Source organism: Vicugna pacos, chromosome 8 (genome assembly GCF_048564905.1).
Source record: "Vicugna pacos chromosome 8, VicPac4, whole genome shotgun sequence".
Taxonomy (NCBI): Eukaryota; Metazoa; Chordata; class Mammalia; order Artiodactyla; family Camelidae; genus Vicugna; species Vicugna pacos.
In genome coordinates this window covers 39659883-39681217 of record NC_132994.1, presented here as the reverse complement: position 1 = coordinate 39681217, position 21335 = coordinate 39659883, and the positions used below count along the sequence as shown (strand labels likewise).

Here is a 21335-nt window from a genome sequence, read left to right as displayed (position 1 = left end):
CACTGAGAAGCCAAGTAACATGTTTAGGTCATACAGCTCACAAATGGGATGAGAACACAGGCAGTCTGGCTCCCTAGTCCTTGATCTTAATTCCAATAAAGCATTACCTCCCTCTGCCTAACGTCACTACCATTCATTTCAAAGACTGAAGCAGGTGGCTTTAAATAATGGATAAAAACAAAATTCTATTGGGTCTGATAGGGAGCAGTCATGGACATTGCACACAAGTTAAGATGATGGACACCGAAATTCAAGGGATTACAGAGGAGAGAATCCCGGGTGCAGAAGGTGTGCTTCACAGAGCAGGTAATCTGAGATTCTCTGGTGAACTATGCACAGAGACGTCAAATCCTGACCTGTTTCCTACCAGCCTCCAAAGGGGCCAAAGGTCTACTACCTGTGTGATTACAGGCTGACAACAGGCAGGTCTTCAGAGTGAAAGTGTGGTCAGGCAAATATGAGCATCCAAGTGCACAAGGCACCAAATCAGATTCAAAGTTGATACAGATCTGGGGCTTCCACTCCTGGTAAGCTTAGTCCACCAGTCAACATAAGGTAGTTCACTCATTAGTATAACTTATGAGTGTCTTCGTGGCCGGCATACCATATTTGCCTCTCAGGACACAAAAGTAAAACATGATGCTGCTGCTACTGTCAATAGGCTTATGTACCAGTGGGGGAGGCAAACAAATAAGCCAAGAATCACAGTGCAGGCACAACATCCTGTCAGAGTTTTGTGTGGGTTCCCTGGCACATCAGAATCACACTGGCCGGGGTAGGGATAGAAGCTGGAGTCCAGAGGGTTTCTACAAAGAAGTTTCTTTGGGTTGCATCTTGAAGACACACACTCCTGATCAGAGAACCAGGTAAGTAACCCTGTTACTACTGCAAACCAACGAGTCACATGAAAAATAATACGTATGAAACTGAGAGGAATGAGGGGCTAGAGAAAATGTTATGGAAGAAGGAGAAGTTAAACAGGATCCTGAAGACTGTGTAGAGTTGAAGGGAAAGGGGAGGGGAAAGGGGTGGATGAGTCTGGGATCCCTGCAGGCAGAAAGCTCAGCTCAGGGCTGGTCTATAAACGTACCACCACCCAGACTCAGGGCAGAGTTGAAAATGCCAGTACACACGGCCCAAGTGGACCGCTGGGGATGCACATCTACACCTGCTGGTGAAAAGCTTAAAACACCAAAATCACGACATTCTGGGAAATAAAAAGACTTCAAGAATCCATAAGCTCTGGATGGAGCATGTTTTACAGGGATAATGACAGGATGATTTTTTCTTTAACCACCTAAGCTACTTCTTGAACAGCTCACCCATGTCCCGCAATGACACCACCACCAACAGCAAAATGCATTCATAGAGTAGCGAGAGTGAAGCACTGAATAAAGGGGTGGGAGGAGAAAAACGGTTGGAGGTAAGGAGTGGGCTGGTGTGAAAGCCGCAGAACAGTGAACATATAAGAATTAACAGATATGGCCAAGAGGCCCTAAAAATTATACTAATAAATATATACCAAGGCATCTGCCAAGGGAATCTATGAGCCCTTGTAATGATAACAGAGAAAGAGCTTTGAAATTCATCTGTCCACACAGCTGATGATATCAACAAAGTGAGACAAAGTGGAGAGGAGAAAAGTCACATAAAAAAGTGAACTACCTTTCCTCTCCCACAAGCCCACTCTCTTCTATATCCTTCTCTCATCTGGGCTTCACAGTGCAGCCATTCGTCCAAGACAAAAACCAAGTCCCATGCGTCACACCTCCCTTCCGGTCACTATTTAAATTTTAGTGTGCCTCAGAGCCACGCGGGGGGCTTGCTAAACCCGTGGCATCTTTGGTCTACTCCAAGTGATTGGGATTCACTGAGTCTGGGTCAGGCCCAGGGATCTTTCTTTCTGAGAACACCTACATGATTCTGATGAAAGATCCATACTTTGAGAAACAATGTCTGATATCCAGTCTGCCTCTGTATGGATTCTGTTGTAAATGTCTCTTACATTCACTCCTTCTGCCCACTCTGTCTTAATTGCAGTCTTCACTTCCTTGCTAGACTAATACCTAGTTCCCCTCTTGATTCCTCTCCTCCAAGCCATCCACACAGAAAACTTGTAAACCACAGGCTTACGTGGGACAAGCAATGATCCGGCCCCTGACTATGGCTGCTCCCGCTGTCCTAAGCCAGCACGCTGAACTCGAGAGGAAAAGGAAGGACTGATGAGAGAGGCTGTGTTAAGTGTGCCTAAAACACGCTCCCTTGATGGCGACGGCAGGAGATGAAGAAAAGCCTTCTGACGGTAACTAAGGTAAAAAGAACCACCAACTTCATAAGGGACTCACAGACATACTCATGTCGTTACTGTTCTCCAGTAGTTATAAATATCGACACAGCATTAGGAAGAACTTAATGTCAGCAAGCCCCCACAACCTGAGTGGTTTTAGAACTGAATTTGTATTTCACATGATAAAGGCAACTTTTAACCAATGATTGTAAAGCATCATTGAAATGTAATATGGATATATATACAGCACTTGCCAAGCAACATTTTCCCTGAAAATACAGGGCAAAGAAGGCACAAAATTTAAACATGATGCTTGGCAAGTTTTTAATGTTAGAAAACTGTAAAAGCCAGATTGTAAAGACTGTGTGGAATTTAATACATTCCTGTATCTGTATGTATGGGGTGAGAGGCACTGACGTAGAACCCCATCAGGACAGGGATGAAGATTCCTCTGGCCTTAAGCACAGCTCCCTCAGGCAACTCTGAAAGACCATGATATATTTTTCAGTAAAAAGGCAGCAAATGACACTAAAAGAGCAGGAGGTAGGGGAGAGCATCACTCATCATGGAGACAGTTGAGGGTTGTACCGATACTGAATGTTAAAGGCAAACAACAGACAGATCCCACAAAAAACTAACTTTGGATCTCTCTTCAATTCTATATGATTTGAGGTGTTATAAAACATCTCAAATTTGTTGTTCCAAAGCAGCATTATTAAAGCTACCTCCTCCTCACTTGCATTTGAAATAGACGGAGAAGAGTGTGCTTGTTGTACATTGAAAAGCCACAATCTGAGATGCTCAGCTAATTCGTGCCTCTGACGACCTCTCCCCAAGCATTGCTTCACTCATGCCCTCCTGCCACAGGTCACCTGACCCCATCCTTGCCTGATGTCTTCATTTGGAATGATGCTGGCAACAACCTGCCTATTGAATGGCGTTTGAGAAGGGAATTCCCAAAGGTCAGGTCCCTAACACATGAGTTTCTGTAAATTTTAAAGAACCTGATCATCATAAAAAGCCCTGTCGTCATCAGTTTCAGCCTTCTATTTCCAAAGATCTGAAGCAGGGTAAAAGCAGTCATTTTCTTTAGTTCACAGAATGAAAGGAACAGAGAGAAAAAGAGGGGCAGAAAGAGGAGTAGGGGAAAGGGCCGAAGGAAAGGAAAGTATGAATGAGAAAAAGCCAGGGGAATTGGGGGCTGGGTTTTCTGAGAGCCAGCATTTGTTTGCCTGAGTTCTCTGGGTTTGTTCCCTTGACTCCATCGGACTCCAGGTGTGCTCTGGGCCGCACTTCCCAGTCTTCGCCATTGTAACGTCATGAGAGGAAAACTTGATCTTTTTACTCACAGTGCTGTGGCTCCACATATTGGAACCCAGCTATATCCTCCCCTCTTTGATTCCCAGCCTTAACGTGCAATTTACTGAAGTAAAAAGCGTCCGAAACAGCTGGAGGGAACGACATTTGGAGCCCAGCAGGCCATGCTGAGAAAGACGGGCACACTCTTCGTTTTGGAATGTACAGGAAGGAAACACTGGTTCATCTCTATATGCCAGAGGCTTTCCTTTCTCCCTTTTTTTCTCTTTATTATTTATTATATTTTATTTTGCTAATACGCCCTCAGATGTCACTCTCCAGAAGTTTGTGATTCACAGGCAAGGATTTAATACACAGTCTGTTGCGAATAAAATTACAATTACTTCTCTGTTCAAAAGTTCAACTTCCTTTGTTTCCCTCACCAGCTCTAAATTCCTGTAGCTGACTGGCACCAATGCAAGAGTGAAGTAATTCCTTTCCTCTGTGATTTATTTTCTGATGATAAGTAAGCAAAAATACTATAAAGAAAGGGGGAAAGAATAATGCAAAACAAATACTTCTCAAAAACACAACTCCAGACTGACATAGTAGGTAAAATGGAATACTCTGTATCAAGAAAATAAGAATAAAGCTGCCTATTTCTGTGTAATAAAAATAAACTTTTTAGTAAAACTATGTGTCAGGCACATAATGCTAAAAGCTTTACATTCATTATCTCAAGTAATCCTTGGAATAACCATGCTTAATGTGGGAAGAATCATCTACATTTTATAGATGAAGAAACTGAGGTTTACAGAGGTTTAAAAACCTGCCAAAGGACACATGGCTAACAAAAGAGCAGAATCAACATGCAAGTACAGTTCTGCCTCCAAGGACTCTATGCTAGGCCCCTTCCTTTCCCAGGCTTTACAATGTTCAGACAAAAGCTGTGAAAGGTCCGTTGCTCAGAAATGCACACAGGATAACTATCTTCCATCAACAGAGCTTGGACAACAAATCCTTCCTGTTACAATCCTATCTTAAATCTTTGTTCAACACATTCATCCCTCCACAGTGAGTGAAACAGGAGCAACTTACCTGTATCTTTCTCACATGACTCAGAGTGTGGAATGTTTCCCAATAATCATTTGAGTTATTTGTTCTGTTTGTTTTTAGCTACAGAAGATCACTGTAAGAACTGGCAGAGCAGCTCACATAACACATCCGTCATGAGCCTGGCTGAGATACACAGTGTATTGGAAAGCTGCCTGACAGATTTGCAGTCAACTCATTTCTCTACATATGCAAAATTCTCCTGAAGGACTAAGCTAGACTAGGGGGGAAAAAGTGGTCTGGGGCTAAACCATATGCCCATCCCCTCCACCTCCACCCTGGTTTTAGTGAACTTCACCTTGGAGATCCTCCACTGAGGGATGCTAGAGCATTCACTCACCGGACAGAAATCTACCTGATACTGTGCCAAGTGCTGGGGGATACATGCATGAGCAAAACAGTCCTGCCCTCAGTCTAGCCTAGTATTAAAAAACCAGAACTGAGCAATTCATCACACACGCACGGGAAGGATGGTCATGAAACTACTGGGAAGGTTCTTCATGAAAATTCCTGGAGAAACTTCTTTCTGACCTGTGGGTCAAAAGCAGTATTTCTACAGACTAACTGATCTGTTTTTAATCCCATGGACATTCTATACTATTCTATACTCAAAACTAACTGAGCTTGCTTTCTGTGCTATTAAAAAACCTCAGGGCCCACCTGTGGCCCCCTCATGGGCTATAGCATGCATTTCAGCAACTGCCTCATTGCTAGTCCAGCTGATGTCCCTGATCTTTTTCTTTCCTCCTTTTCTTCTCAGCTACTTCTCATTTAAATATTGCATTTTGTTTCCTTAATCTTTTGGTAGAAAGGTATAGTGAAAAAAAGTATAAATAAGTAAATAAAAACATACATATGTATGAAAATTTTAGGAAAGTAGAGCAGTACATGCTGACTCCAAAAACTCCAAAGATTGATTTTTTTGGAAATCTCTGTTAAATTTCTACTAAGAATTGTTTTCATTATTTTCCCACCTTGAAGTTTAAGTTCTTGAGGAAAAGAAACTGATGGGGAATATTTAGTTATTTGGAATCCAAAAGTGTTCTTTTTTTAAACATGCAAGGACTGAATGCAGAAAGCAACCGTTTATAAATGAGAATACCCCCTTTTGCCAGCTGACATACACCGAACTTGCTCTAGTGACTAGGTGATATTATATAAGTGAACTGCCTTTAAGAGTAATAAAATGCATTTTCTATTGTTACCAGCTCTAGATTTATGATCTCAGCTCATTAAGCTTTCTTAAAGCTACTGTATAGTTAAGTTCCAACCAAGCTTTTATATAACACAGAGCCAACTGTAACCCAAATCCTACTTCTCATTTGGAAGATGAGATCTATTGGGGAAATAAAGCTTACCTCAAAGGTCAAAGACATTATTGGTGATGCTGAAAATAATTTACCATTATAAAAATACACAGGTTAAAATAGTATCTTGAAATTTGATTTTCAGAACTAAGTTAAGAACAATTAAATTACCCTGTTACATCTACTGTTATGAAGAACGTATGGCATTAACAGAAGGCAGGAGAACAAACGGGAGAGAGCTTCTGAGAGAGGATGTGCTCACCTCTGCAAAAGCAGATATGGAGGTATATAGGTATGTCTCATGTGGTGCCTGAGTCTGGGTACTCAGTGACGCACAGAGTTATAATTTTAAGAGAAGAGAGTTTTGCATGTTGTTATTTTTTAATTACCACTATCACCATTATCAATCTGTCAGATTCCCTTTCTACTTTGTAGTACTTTAGGTCAGATGTATATACACGATCAGTATATAATTGGCTAATATCTTCCATTTAACTTTTCTTTTCCAGTGGCCATAGATTTTTAAATAAGTGAATCTGTAGGTGTGACCTCTTAGCTCTTTATTTACAAAATACTCAAAATCAACCACACTAATAAATTTGTATACGTGTATACCTCAGATGTACTTCTTTTTAACACCAGACAAAAGACACATTATTGTTACTTTCCTCTAAGCTGTCTTGATTGGTGTTACCATCAGAGTCTTACATGCTAAGAAAAAGGGCTCAGGGGAGCATCGCTGAAAGTTTTAATGGAACAAAGTCAAAAGGAAAATGTTATAAGTTAAACAGATGTTCTAGTTTTGAGAGCAATTTGAACAAAGATAAGTAAAATCTCTAAATAAATCCCAAATACTATTTCCTTACAGCCTACATATACCAAATTATAAACCAAACAGGGTCTAAGTACTAAGCAAATTACCCGTAATGATAATTATCATTATTATTTACTGAAAGCTTGTTATGTGACAGGAACTGTGCTAAGGACTTTACATTATCTCATTTAATCCTCAAACATTCAAGTAACTCATGAATAAAAACTAATAAACCCCTTATTAGGTGAAACTTCCACTTAATTCTGAGCAGAGAATATAGTCCTAGCTTAGTGTTCAAATATCCAGTATCTGCAGCCCTTACTCTAGGTGCAAATTGTAAACTTACTGGGCTATTTTTTTTAATCACTGACTCCCCAGCACTTAGCACAGTGCACGACACACAACAGATGCTCACTAAATGTTAATTCAACAAGTGAATGAACACAATTTAGTCACTGGTTTTCAAGAGTAGAAAGGATCCTCACAGAATATGGTAAAAGTATTAGGTTTGATGAAGCCATTGTAGGAAGCTTTTTTAAGAATTCCATAATATTAATTATTGATCTCTTTTATAAATCAGTCAATCTTTTATTTTCCACTGAAACCAAATACAGGTGACAGATATCCTAGGACAATGACAACACTCACAATGCACTTCTCTGAGCAAAGTGGGGACATATGGTTTAGTTGATTTAAATAGGGATAGTTGAACTATAAAAACATTTAGCAGTATTTTAAGTTGTCAAAAAGTGATTGATTATATTCAACTACAATTTAATAAAAGTTTAAGAGTCTAGGGGTTGGGTGTGGTAGCTCTTAAAAAGTTAAAGTTTCCATAAAATCACTTAAAGGTGCAACCTAGTAATATTACTTGCAAAGATAAAATGTTCCAGTAGCTAGGATCACTTCTAGAACTAGAAACCAGATATAAAGGTAAATTCTCAATTTCTGACCTTCAGCTTCTAGGAGGTTGAGAGAAAGAAGCCAACTGTTCAGCTCTATTAAATCACAAACTGGCTTTTGGGTTACTGGATAATGACAGAGTTATACCTATTTTTATCAGGAATGCCATGAACAAAGTATTAGTCTGCTAGTAAATTTCTACACATGTCTGAACTTGTAGAAACTATATGAAAATGATCATTTTTAAGTTATTTATTTTCCTTCTTTTATCAATGAAGTCTAGTCCTCTCTAATGACAGCATTCATTCAAGCTGGTATTTATATGCCTGAAATATTTTTTGTGTATATATGTATTTTTTATTGATGTATAGTCAGTTTACAATGCTGTGTCAATTTCTGATGTACAGCATAATGCTTCAGTCATACATGAGCATACATGTACTCGTTTTCATATTCTTTTTCACCATAAGTTACTACAAGATATTGAATATGAACTTGTTGTTTATCTATTTTATATATATTAGTTAGTTACCTGCAAATCTCTAACTCCTAATTTATCCTTTCCCACCCTCCTCCGCCCCTGGTAACCATAAGTTTGTTTTCTATGTATGTGAGTCGATTTCTGTTTTGTAAATAAGTTCGTTTGTCTTTTTTTTTTTTAGCTGAATGTTTCATATTATAATAAAATTGCACTGGTCTTGCATAATTCTCTTACTGTGATGGTATTTGTACTAAAAAAAATCTCTATTAAAAAGTGGCACTTCACAGCTACTTTTTCATGAAATAGATAGCTTTCTGGAACATTTTCATCAGTATCTTAATCTGTCAAACTTCACTTATCTATCTAAAACAAAAAGGACTTTAACAATACCCTCTTAGTAGGGGAGAGGATAGCTCAAGTGGTAGAGCATGTGTTTAGCATGCATGAGGTCCTAGGTTCAATTCCCAGTACTGTCAGTAAAAATAAATAAACCCAATTACCTACCCTCCCCCACAAAAATCCTAAAAGTATCCTCATAGACAACAAAGGTTTTTTCCTAAATAAATATGGTTGCCATTTTTAATTAGTTGCACATTGTCAGGTGAGTAACTGTAACATTTGATAGTAGAAACTTATAGCTCAAATATCAAATTTTCATACAATTTTTATTTTCTTTCTTGGTGTCAGGAAGAGAATGAGGTCAGTCAAAATCAGAAACTACTGCACACATGACTCAGCTTTGAAACAAACCAAACAAAAAGGTTCTTTTCAACCTAAAATATTGTAAGCTTCAAAATGATTACACATACCTAATAATAAACCTTAAAAATATTAGCTCTGATATGGATTTAATGCCAACTCTTTCCTAATCTTTTCATTAAGAAATTCCAAAAAATTCTTCAAACTGAATATGCAAACAGCATTCTTTACCACACTGGCAGAAATTTAGGAAGAATTAAATTTACTTACTATATAGGCAGAATTCAGGAAGCTTGTAAGCTACCATTCTTCACCCCTATGGTATGGGAGAGGTAATTCATCACAGCATTAAATGTATTCACTGATTTTTCTAAGCATTTAAAAATGAGCTCTCGCTAAACCTACGACCCTATGTAATTTTAAAAGGATATTTCATATAATTTGTAATTTTTTAGTGTAACTGGACCATGATTGTAAATTAAAACACAGGTTAAGTAAGAATACCCACAGAATCCCTTGTTTAATTAATTCATCCCATACTTTTGGAAGCAGGTAGACACATTAATTATAAACAAAATAAATTTAAGCTAATCAAGAAGAGACAGGAAATGTGTCCTCAAATCTGAACTTCTGGAAGTAAATTATTACATAATTAGAATTCTTCACATAATTATACCACAACATTGGTTTTCCTGCAGGTTTGGGCAATTTGCTGATTATTGGATAAGATCTTGTTTATAAATTGCCAGTTAATCCTATCACATTACTTTTAGCTCCTAACTGTCCTAAAATGCAAATGAATCTTAAGCAAAATCTCTTGCTGACAAAAGGTGTTAGCCGTTCGGGAGTCAATCAGAACCCAAGGCCAGATGATGGTAACGCATGCTTGTTAAACGAGGGGGAAAGAAGTCTCAACAGTCATGATACTATTTACTCAAACTATTTTTTCTTTGGTTAGGTTGTATCTAAATATTTTCCTTCTAACTTTAAACATAGAAGTTACTAGGTCTTTTGAAACTAGGGACCATTCATAAGCCACTGACAGCACAAATAACAAGTGATCTCTCCCCTTCACTCACATACACATACACAAAGTATGTGAAAATTTGGCCTCTGAGTTTTCATCTATGAATTCGTTTCTTTAAATTTCAGAGTTAATACAGTAAGAAGAAAAAGACAAAAATCTACCAACTAGGCTGAGCTGCCATCCTCTCCATGTAGTCTTTGGCCATATCTCGGGCTTCAATGTTCTCAGGATACAGCACACAGAACATTGCCAAGGCACCCAAGTTGTTGCCGTAAATTTCGTTCCAGCGGGCACTGTACTCCTTGGGATCCCAGGGAGGGAGGTACTCCAAAGGGCTGGAGAGCATGGTGTGCACGGCCTCGGCGAGCCGGGCGGCAATGTGCTCGTGCGAGCTAGCGGCCCTGAGCTGGAGCTCGGCCACCTCTGCCCTGGAGAAGTACAGCATTGGGTGGTCATCGTAGTTGGCATTGGTGAAGGGAATCATGACTTCTGGGTTCTCGTCAGTGATGTAGGCGGACACAAAGCAAAACAAATATATGAAAAACACACTGGGAGCCCCCCGTGTGTGAGTCCTCATCGTGGCATCAGATCTCCAAATTTCCAAGGCAGCCAAACCATCTTCGAAAGATCCTACAGGAGGGAAAAAAGAAGAGGATGTGTCATCCAGGGAACAATGGTGAAGTAGGAAACATAATAGGTAGTTTGCTTACTATGAAAATTAAGCTTATGAATTTAGATTTTTAAAAAATACAACAAAAATTGGAAAACCAGAAGAAACTTACTAAAATTTAATCATTTAATTAGCTAATTAATCACACATGATACATCAGATGTATTCACTGTGGAAAACAGAACTTTGGACTTGGGAAAACAATATAATATTTGCTCCAGTAGGGAAGAAAACTCTCCTTAGCATTCTTCTCACATTTTATCACACTAAAAAAGTTTCGATTTTATAGTATTTTTGGACATTAATATGAAAACCACAATAACCAAAAGTTAGTGGTGAATGTCATCTGGGAATCTAAATGGACATTAGGAAAAAAAGTAGGAAAAGCTTGTTTTTTTTAACACAGCCTCCTTCACTCTAAGTTCTCCCCTCTTTTTGACATTCCCCATTCTGAACCAAGGATTAGGATCAATACATTTATAAGAATGTGAGCAGACAAAATATTATGAGTAAGGCTAAATATCCTCTTTGTGTCGGCAGAAGGTGGGGACTACGAAGACAAAAGCAGGGTAAACATCTGCTAAGCCCATGAGCTCCCTGGGCTGACATCAGCAGGCGTGCAGGGCAAGACCAGACGCGGGGCTGCTGGGACTAGAAACTGACAAGCCTTCATTCAGAAAATAAAATTCCAAAATTAAAAGGCCGAAAGAACACTTGTGCATTTTCCCGTTATTATCTGAAACTACTGTCTACTTTTTCATTTCACATATGGGATTTGTGTCATTCAGTAAGCCAGACATTTAAACCAAGCTCACATATTTTCTTAACTACTTAATTTTCTTGAAAATCTCTTTTTTTTTTTTTTCTAGTGGCAGCTTTGCTCACAGGTTAAAAGGAACATTTAAAAAAGAAAGAAAGAAAACCCTCAGCCTAGTCTATGTCCCACATCTGGGATAAAGCAGGCATAAAATCCCCCAGAGGAAAGTCAGGGAATTCTTAAAATTCTTCAGAGGGGAAAGGTTATAGAAAGCAGACCAGAAAAAGACAGTTTTATGTAAATAATGAACAGTAGTTTTCAATTATTAAAGGGAGAAAACGATGGAGAAAAATCAACCTCCCCAGCTGAACACAAACTATTTTTCCAAGGAAAATCTGCTTCATCACATTCAGAAGAAAGAAAACTAAGCACTTAACACACTTTGGAGATCAATCCACATTCTCAGCTTGGTATATGTCCAAAAGAAAGGCCACATGGCATCCCTTGTAGATGCTGCCATAAATTCTAGTACTCTTCATAGTTTTGAATGTGCTTTAGACGATATATACACAGAACTCAGTGGCAGTGGTTTTGTGAAGCCATTTTTGATTTACTTCAAGAGTAGACCTTGTGATGAATAAAAAAATTAATATAGCCATGCTAAATAAAATATATAAAATAGAATAACTCTTGGACTCTACCCGTATTATGTCTAGCACCCAAGGCTTCAAGGCGGCTGGCTAGATCCTTCAAGGTCAGAGATCCGGCCAAAAGCAATAGCCTTCTGTGGTTATGTCTGAGGTGGGGTGTGGTCTCTGGCAAAGAAGAGACATGGCTGGGTCTGAAGTAATGCTCAGTACCCACCACCCCCACCCCAGGGTTTATTTTTTGCTCTTTTCAGAGAACAAGTGTGCTAATTTAAAAAAGAAAAAGAGAAGAGGAAAGGAAAAAGGCTATATATATTAAGTCCCCAAAAGTCTAAGATTGGATGCAGCCATCAATGCAGTTAGCACTGTGGGGGTTTTAGGCATTCAGAGTGAGAATAGCTTGAAGTTTCTCCTCTAATTGACCCCTACATGCATAGAGTTGAAGATCTCTCAACTACCGGTTTCTGAATGTGTGGCTCAAGTTCTAGGTGGGTGAGAGGATGGCCTGCGTTATGGATGGATGGGTTAGAAGCTTTGTAAAGACTAGAATCTCCACCTCAGATTCTGTACACGCATCCCCTAAAAGGGGCTAAGGCTGATGGGCTTTCTTCTCTTTCTCCTGCCTTATGCAGATCACTCCCGTGCCCAGGTGTGGAGCCACTGAGACAGTTAGAGCTGCTCCAGAGACCCTCACAATGCAGGACTCATGCTACGATCCCGACCACTTCTGCCACATTGCTTCCAGTTACATAGGACGTGCCTGAGTGTATTTAAACAAGAAGAGTTGCTCCCGAAGCACAGCCCTCATTAAGATGTTGTTTTGGGAATGATGCCATCTCAATATGCCAGCTGTTACTGAAGGTTCCCTAGTTATTGCTCCAAATTCATGTGAGGGTGTTAGGGCAGCAAGGCTGTGAGTTACCACACACTTAAAACATTCTTGTTAGAATACATGTGAGCCAAGGAAGAAGCCACAGAAATTCTGCGGAACTACAGAGATTTACAAAGATTGCCTGAGGAGAAAAGGCCGTGGCACTCATGGCGGCACAAACTGTGTGCTGCCTTCCTCATGGCATGCACTCAAAGTGCCACTGCTATACCAGCTACTAAGGCCTTTGCTGCTCTCTCCAAAGAGTTAACATCCCCTATACCTGGCAGATACCTGTATCACACAGGACTGTTTCAGCTGTTCATGCCGCACCTCACAGAAGAGGGACCATAGCCTCCTCTCTGCATCCCAGGGATTAGCAGTGTGCGCCTAACAGATAAAAGGCAGCTCACTGGATGGTGGGCTTAGGCACTGATACAGTGGCTCTCATCACCAAAATGAGCAAGGAGAAACTTTATTCCCCCTTATTTGAAGCCAGAGCAAGTTTAGAATTTTCGAGAAAAAGTTTCTGACAGGAAACTAATGGAGAAGAACACTCACAAGGCCTAGAAACTTCTGTAGCCTAAAAGATACTCAGTAGTTTTTCAAAGGCAGGAAGGAAGGAAGGACAGAAACTTAACTAAAGTCTAACCCAAACCTGTTTTAGGCTGATAACCCAAAGGAAGACCTAACTCCCATCTACCATCTTAAATCTGTCTAGAAGATCCCACCAGAAGGCCCAGGCTTGGGTTTCCCCTTTAAGCTTCTACCTTCGGCATTCTGTGTGCCCGCCTCCCCGGCTCTGCAAAAGGAGCTAAAATTAGGTGAAAGGAGCTTTTCTCAATTTTAAGTGGGCCACAGTTGGGTAGCTTTTACGCTAATTTTATATACTTATTTCAATGTACATTAGAAAACACTGTAACTAGACCATCAACTCTGAGATTCGACAAATATATAAAGTTCCTATTTAAAATACATTTAAGTTTAAAAGTAAGTTAAAAAGAAAAGTAAATGGATAAGGCAAAAATTGTTGAAAGTGGTGTCTGAATGATTAAGTTTGGAAGATGCTGAAAATGCTGAGTGAAACAACGGCCATTATAGGCTCAAGAATTTACCAAAATGACAAACCCTGACTCCCTCACTGCCCCCACCACAAAACACACCACACACACACACACCCTCCCTTGGACAAATAAGCCTGTACTTTCAGACATCTGTGGGTGATCTCTCAAGCCACTCTCCCTCTGGTTCACTGTGCTGCAAACACAGCAGACAGAGCACTGCCAGCGCCCTTAAATCTTTAAGCTGCACTTGGCCCAATTCAACAGCATGGCACTTTCCGTACAGCAAAACCATGAGCTCCCCTCAGCAGCTGCCGAATAGTACACAGCTTACCCACAATTCAGTTCTCAGGATGTTACTGAATGGCCCTATTAAGCCTCATTTCCCCTAAAAGCCTTACTTTTCTCTTCTCCTCCACTAACTTTCCTAATCCAGTTTTCCTTCCCATTCTTTTGTCTTACTCTACACAGCTTAGAGAGCAAAATGGTCCTAAATGTTGATCTAATCAATAAATACAGTTTAGTCTTGATTAATTCAGACAGCAATTTGATCATTTCTCTGCTTGTATGCCCTAACATATATCTGAGGTAGCCTATTTGGCATTATGCTTAAGCCAAGCCAAATAATGTAAAATGAATTTAACAAGATGCCCAAATTCTAATTATCTTAAGTAGGTCCTCACAAAGCAAGAATAAGCCTAGAGTTGTTCTGGTTCCAACAATCCATTGCAGCTATTAGGATTGCTGACACAGAGAAATTTTGTGTGAAATGCTCTTCACATATTTGATCTTTTCCCCTTATAATAACAATGTGGCAAAACACTATTAAGAGTTACTCTAACAATATCTTAGCATAAACTTCAGAGGCAGAACTAGAATCTGAACCTCCTAAATCCTAAACCAAGGTTCTCTAACCAAAATTTTAACATTCAACAACATTAAAGTTTCCATTTTTGCCATTCTTACACAAAGAAAGCATAGAAAGAGTATGCTGAGAAGGAAAAGAATGGAAAACTATACTAGTACATCAAGTTTCAAAAGTGAAGTGGGTTTCCAAACAGTCTGGGACTATTTATAAATGAAACACACAGTAGTACAAAAGTTCTTTCAATTCTTCTGGCTTTAGAAATTTAGAATGTATAAGGATGGAAGTGAGAAATCACCCTATGTAAAGCAAACCATGTCCCAGACTAAGACGGATGGAAAACCATCTTACAACATGTGCCAAGTGTAAGGAGCACAGCATTATGATGAACATTATGGGTATGGAGCTGGGCAGACTGGAGTATAAATCCAAGCACTGCTGTCTACTAGTTTTGATCAGTTGTCTTCTGCTCTCAGAGCCCCCATTCTCTCATCCATAAAATGGTTCCCACTTCAAGGGCAATTAAATATAATTAAATATTATGTGATGTACTTATTTCGCATACACCCTGACATGAAGTAAGAACTCAATAAATATTTGTTATTTTTAATAAAAAGGAAGACGTTTCAGACATGCAAGATTATTAACCTACACATAAAATATTTTATTTGAAAGAAACTAAATATTATAAGTAAAAGAAAGAGAACCAGAGATGTCAACTGACTTGGGCAAGGTCCTGCCATGTGTTAAGAGACTTAGTTGAAACTCAAACACAATGCTCCTGACTCTTTAACATATCACTCACAGTAAGCTCAACACTCACTGGAAAGGAAAGCATGTGACCCTTGAAATTTCCCAAGTATTTGTTGGGGGCTTTGCCCCCAAAGAAAAGCATAAAGATTAAATAAACTATTATCTGAGCTTGACTGCTTCCCAAGGCCAGTTATTTTTAGTGTACCAAAGGTGACTGCTTCTTACTGTATTCTTTCAAAAGAAAGGCCCAGTGATACAATAATAGCTGAAAAATACAATCTCTGGCTGGGAGCTGTTTCCTAGTAACGAGTTTATATTATGGAAGGGATCCATGAGTACTTAGACGACATGTGCTGTCATTGCCAGAGTTGGTGATTTAACCTCAGTCCAGGATCTGATCGTGGCTCAGTCAATGTCATCAGTATCTCAGCTGATCATCCTGGGGGACGCTACCTGATGTTAAAACTAAAACCCTCCTCCTCCCCAACATACATAAAACTAGAATATCAATGCATTCATTTATGAGAAATACAACCATCAGACAGATTGGGAAATATTTTCTGACTTCATCAGAAAAATATACAGGAAGTAAAATGATTAGATATTTGCCGGGGGAACAAGGAATCACAACAAAGGCAGTGGGAAGGGCCCTGGGCTTGGAGCAACTCAACCAGTCAAGATCACCACCATAACTGCACTTGAAAGGAGGCTGTGTTGTCAGTATGTCACAGATGCCCCTGGGATATCATTAAAAATGAAATTTTTGAATTGAATTTTAATGATATTTAGGAAAGAAGAGTAAAACTTATATCCCCCACAGCTCCTGCTGCCAGTCCTACCAAGCTCAGCCCAACAGCAGCTGTTCAGTTTGCCCAACCCAACAGACAGGCCCCGTAGGTAATCATATGATCAGCACAGTTACACCTCCCACACTGGAACTGAACGTGCCCTTCCCATGAAGGGTTAAAACAGTCACCGAGCAGACAGCCAAATGCCCCTGACATCGTACCCTCTCCCCTGGAAAATGTGCAGACCCTGCAGAAGTTAGCAACCACAACTCCTCCTTATTCATGCTTCCGTGAAACCCAAGTTCCCTTCCTCTCTAGGTCTCCAATCAGGTTTCAGGCAAACTAATGGCCTGAAAGCACTAATATATCCAAGCAGAGCAACGTATTTCCTGCTCTGATCTATTTTAGGATTTAACTCTCAAAGAAACCTATTTCCAAGTATTTGAAAAACATCTTGCTGTGGTCCCATACATACTACTTCACTGTTTCCACATATTTTAAGTAATGGAATATATATATTTTTTAAGTTCTCCTTACTTTTCTATTTCAATTTCATTAAACGTATAATTAGGATAATTTTTTAATGATTTTTCCTCAATATCAAAATAAAGTCTTATATGTCCTTGGTAAATTTTTGTAGTAAAATAAATCTAACATTCTGAAATATGTCAAATGCTAAGAAAACATATGGTTTTGGTACTATACAATCATTCTCTAAAATTATACTCCCTGATGTGTAAAGCCTGTGAACTCAGCCAAAAAAGAAAACTTTAAACCCAAGGGCTCTTAATCAAAATGAAAGTTCTTTTTACTGAGGGCTTATTGTTTCCTTATTTAAGGGTGAAATGAAATATATCTCCCCAAAAAGTCATTTCCAAACAAAAATCCACAATATGAAATTAAAACATATGGAACCCCCAAGAATTTACACACACTACTGAGGGAGTAATTATAACCCTGAACCCACACAGCAAAACCACAGTGTGTATAATAATGGTGTTCGCCACCTTCACACTCAATGTTGGAGAAACTTTAGGTTAGGTTTGTAAGTTAAGTGCAGCTCTGTGCAAAGAACATTTCTACACTGTCCCAGGAAAGTTTTTGTAAAGATACCACATTTTATCACAATTTAATCTGAAGCTCACTTTTCGTACACCAACAATAACTGTATAACTTCCATATATGAGAAGAGTAATTAATCTAAATTATGCTTTAAATGGCCATAGATACTTTCTGATGTCAAGTCTGAAGGCTCCATCTCCCATTCACCAGAGACTACTTGAATGAGTAAGTTAGTGGCTATCAAACCAAAGGCATAATTTAGTAGGAGAGTTCTGCCTGGTACTCATTACTACAAAACTAAGCACCATTAAGAGCCAGCTTTTCAGAGAGTGGTTGTCTTACAGAATGCAGAGAGAAGCAAAATATGTACCATTTTCATGGAGGCAAAGAGAGCAGAATAGAGGTGAGGGGGTCTACAGAGTCACAGATGAAACTACTAGAATATTTAATTTTGCTTGCAAGAAGGCTCAAGAAGAAAACGAAATGGTTATACTTTCTAAGACAAGCTATAAGTTCATCTAATTCTAGTTCACTTAGCAGTGTAACAACTGGACATCTTCTGACTAGTACTTGTTACAAATTTAATTGATTTCCTTAATGATGATGTTGAATGACAGTAGAGGAAAGTATTATCAGAATTTTTTATTTTGATATTATTTTCAGAATAATTTAATGTTGAGTGTAATTAAGTGGATTTTTTTTTTGTATTCTGAATCTTTTAAAAAAGTAGTAATTTATCTGTATTCAGTTTTCCACTATATTGTTTCCCAGAATTGGAATATTAATTCCCTATCCATATTGGAGATAAGAATTTCTTGTAAAAATTAATCCATTCAGCTATGTACTAAGCAACTATTAAATCCAGGAACTGTACTAGGTATGAAGATACAGAAAAACAAGAAAAACTATGCTCTGCCCTAAATAACTATAGGATAAAAGTCTAAGAAACTGGTGTTTCTGAGGGCTTTTTTAAACTGCAGTACCTGTATTACTCCTTCTGCCAATAAAGATGAATAGGAATTCTCCCTTAGTCCAAAGCAATTTATTTAAGTTTTTATTTAACTTACCGTACCTTGCCCCAAAAGACAATCTTGCTTTTCAAAATTTTTCTTAACAGTAAGTAATCAAAGATTTTCTGGAAGGGTCTGAAAATTTTCTGAAGGGGCTTTCTCAGCAACAACTTTAACCATGAAAACTCTCTTTTCTGGCATTACTGACTAAAAACATAAAGCATGAAAAGAAGATGAATAAATATAATGAAGTCAATAGTTAAATATAACCTCATACAGTTTCAAATAACAGTTCGACTAAACCATGAAATGCCCATGAAAACTAAATTAAAATTCTTCTTCCTGCCATAGATTCAGGATGAGGAGGTTAAGAGGGCTGGCACTGGGGTCAGAGTGGCTTTTTTCACCACTGTATGACTCTGGACAAGCTAACTCTCCAACCCTACTCCCTTACTTAAAATAAAGATAAAGATGGTATTGTCTCACAGGCTAGTTGGGAGATTAAATGACGTAACGCCTATAAGGTACTTTACACTTTCTGGTAAGTGTCCCCCCAAAATACGAATTCCCGTCATTCACCTCAACACCCGATTAGTAGTCGAGGGCACAAGCAGGAGCCAGGCTTCCAGAGCCTGAATCCCAGCGCCACCACATCCTTAGCTTGGTTCCTGTTTCCTCCTCTGTAAAATGAATAATATTAACACCTTCCTCACAGGATTTCTGTGATCCTAAATTAGCTTCAAGCATGAAAAGGGTGCCTGGGATTTAGAAAAGAGTTCAACAAATGCTAGCAGTTGTCATCATCTTGTCAACGAGAAGACCAAGGTCATTCCAGCTGAGAGGAAGTGCGCCACGACGCCAGGAAGAAGCGCTTCACAGACTATCACTCACAGGAGGTTATTTTTAAAATCGGTACAATGCATCGTGTGTTCGTAAACTTGCAGATTCTTCAAGAGACTAAAAATACCAAATATTTTTACCAATATATAGTATTCGATGCCAAGAGGTTGGCCCTTCTCCCTGCTCAACTGCACGTTTATAATTTTAAGGGTGCGTATTTCAAGTAACTGAACACATCTGAGGAGAAGAGAAGTTTTCAAATTTCAAACTATTTCTTCACCATCCAAGTTCTTTTCTTTTTTTCGAATAAAGTCCTTCATTGTCTTCCATGCTGTGGCAACAGGGCCGGGGACTGCAGGGCGACTGGGGCGGAACCTCCCGGGACGCGGTTGCAGAGGAAGACGGCGCCTTCGGCGGAGCGGCGGCGCCCTGCCCACGTTTCCCTCTCCCGCAGCCTGCACGCACTGTGTCTCCGCAAAGATGATTCTCGTGGGTTCATGGGCTTCAGGCCCTCGGCTCACGTCGAGCTTCCTCAGCACTCGGCACTGGCACGGGCGGAGCGGGTCTCGTTGCGGGCTGGGGGTGAGCAGCGGCGGGTTCCCTTCCTCACACATCTCCTCAAGGACACTGGAGAAGAGCTCGTGCACCCCCAGCACCCCCAGGGAGGTCCTTGTGCAGGGGGCTGTCACCTGGGCCCGGGGCCTGAGGCTCAGGACGTCCACTGGGCACATCCACCAGCTCAGGTGCCTCAGCCACTTGCCTGACTAGCCAGAGTGCCCAGGTATTTGGTTTCTAGATGTGTCTGTGAAAAGGTTTCCTGAAGAGGTTAACATTCGAATTGATCGAGTAAAGCAGATTGCTCTCTCAGATGTGGGTGAGCCTCATGCAATCCACTGAAGGTCTGAACAGAACAAAACGGCAGAGGAAGGTAAAAATCCCCCCCTCCATCCCTCTCTCTCTCCCTCCGTCTCTCTCTGCCTGACCGGATGAGATGGGACACCAGTTTTCTCCTGCTCTTGGATTAGGATTTACACCACCAGCTTTCCTGGGCTTCAGCTTGCAGACAGCAGATCAGCCACCATAATTCCATGAGCCAATTCCTCTGCCTCAACATCAACTACCAGGCTACCTTCCCTCTTTTCCACCTCTTTCCTGATTCCAGCCAATACCACATAATTGCAGGTCAGTTCTTCTGTTCTCATAGGTCAGTATCTACAAACTTCTGTGGGATAAGTCATGACATCAATCATAGATTTTCAGGCAAAGTACCACAAACCACTTTTAACCTCTTATATATATTCTCCTCTGGTTCACTCACTTAAGAATTTATCTAAAACTATGTATATTTGGATTGTGTAACCTTTTGTCATTTCCTCGAACATCAGGTCCTATAAGTTTACCCTCTAATGATAAAGACTCTAAGAAGCACTAATACCACATTCAAGGCCCTACCATGCCATGCAGGAAAGGGTTAACTCAGCAGACCTATTGCTCAAACCCTACATATTTCCAAGAAAGGCCTGTCTTGAGGACTGGCCCTTGTCTGGCTCATGGGAGATGAGCTCTGAGCCCTTATAACATTCTGCCTGATAAGAGGTCTTTCTGTATGCTGAGGCCTTGGGCCATGTGGTACCAGTTTGATCAGATAGTTTATATTAACAATGTGATTGATGATAAACTCTTGTCTTTGCTCTGGGAGCTAAGTCTGAATAGCTAAAGTCATTCATGCAGGCACTGCATATTTACATGACGAAACCCCAATAAATGCCCTGACACCAAGACTCAGGCGAGCTTCCTTGGCTGGCGACACACTGCATGTGTTGTCACACGTTGTTGCTGGGAGTGGAACTTCCATAGGACACTTTAGGAGAGGACACCCGAAAGCCTGTGCCTGGTTTCTCCCGGACTTCACGCCATGCACCACTCCCCTTAGCTGATTTTGATCTCTATTCATTGGTTGTATTAAACCATAACCACAATTGTAACAGCTTTTTGAGTCTTGCTAGTGAATCACGGAGCCCAGTGGTGGTCTTGGGGTCTCCCCAACCTCCTGTTTAGTTCAATCCTCTAAATACCGATTAGAATTC

The 21335-nt window shown here is 39.9% G+C and overlaps 1 protein-coding gene across 3 annotated transcripts in view; it reads right to left on the bottom strand.

Annotated features, from left to right (window-relative positions):
• DSE (dermatan sulfate epimerase) overlaps positions 1–21335 on the bottom strand; it is a 60822-nt gene that overhangs the window by 26133 nt on the left and 13354 nt on the right. For 2 of the 3 annotated variants that reach the window (XM_015240457.3, XM_072965770.1), the window contains exon 2: positions 10089–10557. In XM_015240457.3, the coding sequence (XP_015095943.1) occupies positions 10089–10504 (416 nt within the window). In that variant the 5' untranslated portion in view covers positions 10505–10557. Of the gene's footprint in view, positions 1–10088; positions 10558–21335 lie in introns of those variants that run through there. The other variant, XM_015240458.3, reaches the window with a different exon arrangement.